General features: G+C 34.1%; 1 protein-coding gene across 1 annotated transcript in view; it reads right to left on the minus strand.

The window, feature by feature from the left end:
• Window positions 1-7,081, minus strand: part of LOC107752232 (polypeptide N-acetylgalactosaminyltransferase-like 6) — an 83,518-nt gene that overhangs the window by 18,719 nt on the left and 57,718 nt on the right. The window contains exon 4 of the mRNA XM_016568149.1: window positions 2,711-2,849. Coding sequence (XP_016423635.1) covers window positions 2,711-2,849 — 139 coding nt within the window. The remainder of the gene's footprint in view (window positions 1-2,710; window positions 2,850-7,081) is intronic.

Below are 7,081 nucleotides of genomic sequence, written 5' to 3' on the forward strand. Positions count from 1 at the left end.
TATAATATAATATAATATAATATAATATAATATAATATAATATAATATAATATAATATAATATAATATAATATAATATAATATAATATAATATAATATAATATAATATAATATAATATAATATAATATAATATAATATAATATAATATAATATAATATAATATAATATAATATAATATAATATAATATAATATAATCATTAACGTTTTAAATATTATAGACGTTTTAAATATTTGTGAAAACTGTTTTGCTTTATTCAAAAGACTATGGGCCAGTTTTACTAACAGCTTGCACCAGTGCAAATTGTCTTTTGGTATTAAAATAGTACTGTCAGTATTTACCAAAGACAAGCTGAGAAGAATTAGTGCTGAAAAGTCGTGGACACAGTTATTTTGTGCCTGACCTTATTGAATATGCATTTGTAGGAGTTTCCCTTTCAGACGGTAAATTTATCGGAGGAGAGTATTAATATGAATTAGTTTTTATCAAATTACTAGTATTTGCGCCATTATTTAACGCCCACAAATGCATGTCTTAAACTAATTTGTGCCTGTGTTGTAAGCAGATCACCCGCACCTGATGAGCATCGGCTCTGCTTACTTGTGACTACGCTAATTTGCGCTGTGCTTGGTATATTGCGCTGTTCGATATGTAAATGAGATGTTGCGTCTGTGTTCTTTAATTTGTTTGTTGTCAGTAAATCACCTGCAGAAATTTCCACGCCCATCGGCGCTGTTTTGGAATTGCTCTCTCACGCTAATTTGTCCTGTTTAGTAAATCTGGCCCTATATATGTGTTTTTAAAACTCTCTGCCATTTTTCACTTGAGAAAGCATGGAATCTGTCCAATGTTTTCTGCTTGTTGTTTGCACAAACTGAAGCTGCAGCAGCATCTGTGTATCTCTCTGTTACCTGCATTAAAAAGTGAATACACAGGCATGCTGGCTCTCACACTGAGACGGTTATTCACATTCTGTCTGTTGGCAGGTTCCACACTGAGCGCCACAGGCTTTTATAGGGGATGTAAATAAAAGCCCCACACCAGGCTCTTCACCGGAACATTGTCTGCAGTTCTTGAAAGGGGTTTACACAAATTTAAAGCTTACAGCAGGTGAGCAACAGACAAACTTTTCACCAAGAAGACATAGGCGGTGTTCTCTAACCTTGTAACGGCACTAAAAACAAGTTTTAAAGACTTCACATTCATTCACATTATCAAAGCCTGGAAGTTTGGCAAGCCAGCAGATGCTTAAATGGACCTTAAGCCTGTTCAGGCAGAATAAATTATATTTTAGTTATCGACAACCCTGTAACGAATCGGTCCTCCTTCAGACACTGACTCTTTGGTGCATGAGTTATAGAGATATATTTGTTCTTGCCAAGGGAAAATCCATGGCAGTGGAGACATTCAAGGGAAGGTAATGGTGCAGAGCCTTCTGAGAACAATTAACGATCAATCCATCAAGGAGCTCATTTAGATGGAAGTGTGAAACCAGACCTTCTCCTTCAAATCCTGCTAAATGTATGGACTGTGAAGCACACTAATGATGCCTCTCTCTTTTTTTGGCGCTATGCTTCAATACTGATGATGATGCATTTTCATTGTCATTTGTTCTAGAAAATGTTCTTAAGAATTAATTTCCTGTACTCCAAACAAAAACTTTTTTTTTATGTTTTTGAAGGAACTCATTCACCAAGGCTGCATTTATTTGATCAAAAATACAGTAAAAACTGTAATATTATGAAATATTATTACAATTTGAAAAATAAAAAAAACGATTTTCTATTGAAATATATTTTTCAACATATTTTAATTTATTCCTGTGATGGCAAAGCTGAATTTTCAGCAACCATTACTTTAGTCTTCAGTGTCACATAATCCTTCAGAAATCATTTTAATGACAATTTGCTGCTCAAGAAACATTTCTTAATATTACAGATGTTGAAAACAGTTATGCTGTTTAATATATTTGTAGAACTCTGACAGATTTTTTTTCCCAACATGGACAGTTCACAACTGTTTTGAGAAAGAACTCAGTCATTTTTATTTACAATAATATTTTTGTATATATAATTAATGTTTAATATAACAATAGGGATACAGAAAGAAAGTGAGTCATATTTGACTCATCTCAATATGCTGTCTCAAATTAGCCAAACCAGCACAAAATAAATAAGCTTTTATTAGGCTCCTGATATGATTGCAGTCTTCATTGCATGTGGGTCTACATGATGATTTTAAACAACATTCAAAAGATATATTTATTTTCTGTATATATAAAGCTATTAATGACGGTAAAATATTAAGTGCATCTTTAGGTAACTAACGCTTATCTTTAAGAAATGTTGGGGTTTTATGATCATAATTTTATTCACGATATATAATTAACACAGGTCTCCTAATAGTCAATGAGGTAAAATCTCAAAGATATAGGCTAACAGTCAAAAAAAAAAGTTATACCTGCTCTCCCTTGTTTTGATGTTATATGACAATAAAAGGCACACAAACAAAAAATATATCTGCCATGAAATCACTAAGCTAATTAATCCAAATTAGATTAATTCCTAATTTAGGACAGAATCATTCATTAAAACACATTGCGTAAATATGGCCTGCCACGGATCATTAAAACCATGCTGATGTCTAGCTCAAGCTGTGCAGCTCTGGAGGCTGGTTAACGTGAACATGCTGCGAGAATCAGCTCTACTCACTTTGGATGTCTGATGTCAGGAAGGGAGCGGTCCAGAGCGATATTGTTGCTGACATAGATGTTGAAGCCATTCTCTTTGTATACTGAGTCATCACACTCGTCCTCTGTGAGCGGATACGGTTTCCCATGCTCCCCTTTTCCTGAAACAGATGCGGTCAGACATCAGCAACCATGCTGAGCACAGCCAAGCATGTGTGTACTAACAATGAACATGCACCACTCCAAAGATAGAAAGCACCGCTGTGAAAACTGACAATTTATTTCATTATTATTTTATGACCGAATAGCTGAAACAACTTAACCAACGAGCCTGGCCTTTCCCTGAATGCTGACCAGACACACTCCAGTAAGAAGGCTCAACATGCTGACCGAGTTGCTGGCTCTGCAGTGTATATTATGGTCTCAGCCGCTTCCCACTCTGTCTGGTCTGTCACAGTTGATGGAAATCCTACTTATCATTACTTAATGGAATATAAAAAAAAAAAAATCAAATTCTGTCATCTACTCACCCTCATGTAATTCTAATCCTTATGCCTTCTTCCATGGAGTTATTCTGCATTATGTGCTGCTCTTTTCCATACAGCAAAAGTGTATTGTAACTATAGCCATATTGCTGCAATATCGTAATGCAATGTATTTTTCAAATACTGTCATACCGATGCTATTCAGTAGATAAGAAGTGCGCTATATAGAATGCATTGACAGGGAAACTCTATTAACTATATACTCTTCTTACTAATCGTTGTAATTTAACATTAACCCACACAACTAAATGTTTTTTGACATAGTATGAAATACCACGTATAGCCATATGATTTCTGCAGTGCACAAAATGCGGACAAAATCTCACAATCTAGTCATTTTACTTTATAAAGTGGAATGTCACAGGAATTTGCCATTTTTGGACAAATAAATCAAGAATAGTACAGTACAATAAATCAAATCCGGATATGAAATCATGTATGCAAATTTTAAAGTGCAAAAGACCATGTAAACACTATTGTCGAGTTTTTCTTTTGCTTATTGACCAAATGGGAATGTAGGGGGAAAAAAATGAGGAAAAATATATTTGATGTAGTCTCCTGTTCACCACTGTTTACCCAACTACGATGAGTTCTGAAGCATGTGTGATGCTCGTGGTGTTTGAGAGTCACTTGACTAGCATTTCACCATTCATTAGATAGAAACTATCATTATATCCAAATAATTTATCTCCATAAAAAAGACTGTAAAAAAGGTCATATCATATACACAGAAACCCAAAGGTCTTCACGACAACCTGTCAAAATAAAAGTTCCATTTAACTTGAAGAAATTATAATAGAAATAAATTACTACTGAACAGCAGGATGTATTTTTTTCACAGTAATAATAATAATGCAATTTATCAAAACACACAGAAACTCAGGTCTTCACTACAACCTGCCAAAACAAGTTCAAACTTGAAAAAATTGTGACAGAAATATATTACTTTTGCACAATAGAAAGTATTTATAAATACTACTGTTTTGACAGTAACTTTGTATTTGATATTAAAATGTTTTATGTGTACTCCTGACACTAAAATAAGCCACTATATTTTAAATTTGTAGTTTAAATTCTGCAAAACTTTTTTTTATTCCTACAGGAAAAGAAAACTCACATAAACTTTAAATGTCATAAGGGTGAGAAGATGAGAGTCATCTCTTTAAAGTGCTAAAAACATGTCTCGAGCAGTCTGAAGCAGTGCCTAGCATTTCAGTTTTGAGAAGACATGCACTCTTTGATGAAACGTGAGAATTTGCCTGTGGTAGCAACGTAGGCTGCACAGCACCTTTTCATCAGAAATTATTCTTTGAATGGTTTCCTTATGTCCTGAGTAGGTAACTGACCGATCAGTGCCACTAATATCTCCCTGAGAACAGCTGCTTGCCTGAATCATTAAACAACATTTTATCCTCTCTTGAATATTTAAATGGCAAAACTGAAAATTGAAATCTAGCATCCCCAATACAGCTCTCAAACATCTAAGTTTACACAAATGCTTTTTCTCTGTCATCTAACAGTAAGCACTGACCGATAAAAAAGATACGGCTATTTCCTTTGCCATATTCTTCCAAAAGAAACTATTAAATATGATACATATTTAAGAGAACACTATTCCAAAATTGTTAAAATGGTTTATTAATGGAGTTTTGAATTACTTGAAACCAAAGGACTCCCTGATATTATTAATATAAGCCAATATTTCATATCTAAGCCAAACAGTCTAGTGCTGATAGCAATATTCTCTCATGTACCTGCACAAGAGATTTGAAACTGATCAAAATGTTAATTACTGCTCATGCTGCCGCTTTAACTTCCTCACTGAAAAAAGGATATTTATACAGAGTACCGGATTCTCCGCCATTCCAGCTTTGACTTTCATACTCCTATGAGGAATCTTCTCTTGACAGACTGAAGTCAACACCAAACCACTATCCTACCAATGTAATTAATGCATTCCGACAGATCTTTTGTCTGATCTACAAAAAACATCCTGGCTAAGAACAGAAAATAGAGATCTTCTTTGATGTACACAAAACAGAAAGTTTTCAAAACAAAACTACACATAAGGGGGTCTTTGCCTTTTTGTCAAATGCATCTATTGATATTTTCATCATATTTTGATGTCACTTGACAAAAAATAAAACAATGCACACACACACACACACACACACACACACAAACACACAAAGGTGTTGTTGTCATGTTATTATTAAACATGCAACCTTACCAGAATTAGAGAAAAATAAGGACAGCACCATCTCATGGATATTAAGTGAGAATGATAAAAATGTGTGTGTGTGTGTGTGTGTGTGTATGGGTAATCCTGGTAAACCATACGTTATGGGGAAAAATGTCCCCACAAAGATGGCAATACCCGAAATCCTTGCCCTTGTGGGCCATGTTTGGTCTCCATGAGGAAACAAGCTTGTAAATCATACAGAATGACGTTTTTTGAAAATCTAAGAAAGTTTCCTGTAAGGGGTAGGTTTAGGTGTAGGGTTGGTGTAGGGCAATAGAAAATACAGTTTACAGCATAAAAACCTTTACGCCTATGGAATGTCCCCATAAATCATGGAAACCCAACATGTGTGTGTAAATAACACACACTTTCACACATGACTTTGAAAGCTCTGCTAATGAGGAGCATTGAGAGAATATTCCAGCAAAACAGATCATTGAGGTTCTGTATTTGTCTGTATGTACTATATGCATGCATGTACCCGCATATACTGTATGTAATTATGCACATAATGTGTGTGTGTGTCTGTCTGTAAGCCTTATTCATTAAATGCATCCCTTAGTGCATTTCAGCACAAAGTCATCTCTCTGTGACATGTGCATATTTACAATAACTTCACACCCACTCCACTGGCATTTTCTGGCATGATAACAGATTTAAACAGAACATTTAAATCATAATGCAAAATTACAGATTTTAATACTCCTACGCACAAGCCCTCAGTGTAACTGTGTACACGTGTTTGCCTCTTAAACGCATTGAACAACAGATCAATGCAGAGTTTATTGTTATCAGAACTTTTGGGGCAAGGCTTCAGAAAGCATTGTGGTTTTGATCACTGACAGGCATGTGGATAACAGAGGCACATAATTTTGTTCAGTTGGTGTAATTGCACAATAAGCACTAAATCTGATAAATACTGGTTCTGTATTGGATCAGCTGGACATCTGTTCTGTGTCGACTCCAGAATTATTTTAATGAGATATAGCATAACTTGGCAATTTTACACACCAGGATCTCCACTCGTGAATATGTGGTTTTGAATGTCACTGTCATTGTGATTTGTCAGTTAGATTTAAAAGTCTCTTCATGCTGGGTTGAAGATAAGTAAAACCTAGCAATTGCTTCTTCAGAATATTAAATTATTCTGTGCCTAATAATACATTTATAGTGTTTCTATGTATATTTTAAATATGTTATACACACAAACTCAATACTTAAAAAAGTACATTCATATATATATATAAAATTTTAGTTTTAATTTCCCATTCGCTTTATGTCATGTCATAAATAGTAGACACTCAAATACTATATAAACATATTAGCTGAGCTCCCACACATTTGTTTAGATAATTATGGGCCATTATTCGAAACACAAACCATAAGATATGTCCACCCTGTCATGGACATACTGTATATATTCCTGTTAAATACGGTTTCATTGCAAAATTGAGATGCAAATTATATTTTCTGAAAGGTATAATGACCCTTTCCTAAACAGGGTTATAAAAAAAATATATAATAATAATAATAATAATAATAATAATATAATTACATACTCAATCACATTTATATACCCCCCCCCCAATTCATTTTAGTTTTTAAC

Source organism: Sinocyclocheilus rhinocerous, unplaced genomic scaffold (assembly GCF_001515625.1).
Source record: "Sinocyclocheilus rhinocerous isolate Xijiao unplaced genomic scaffold, SAMN03320098_v1.1 scaffold110, whole genome shotgun sequence".
NCBI classification, from domain to species: domain Eukaryota; kingdom Metazoa; phylum Chordata; class Actinopteri; order Cypriniformes; family Cyprinidae; genus Sinocyclocheilus; species Sinocyclocheilus rhinocerous.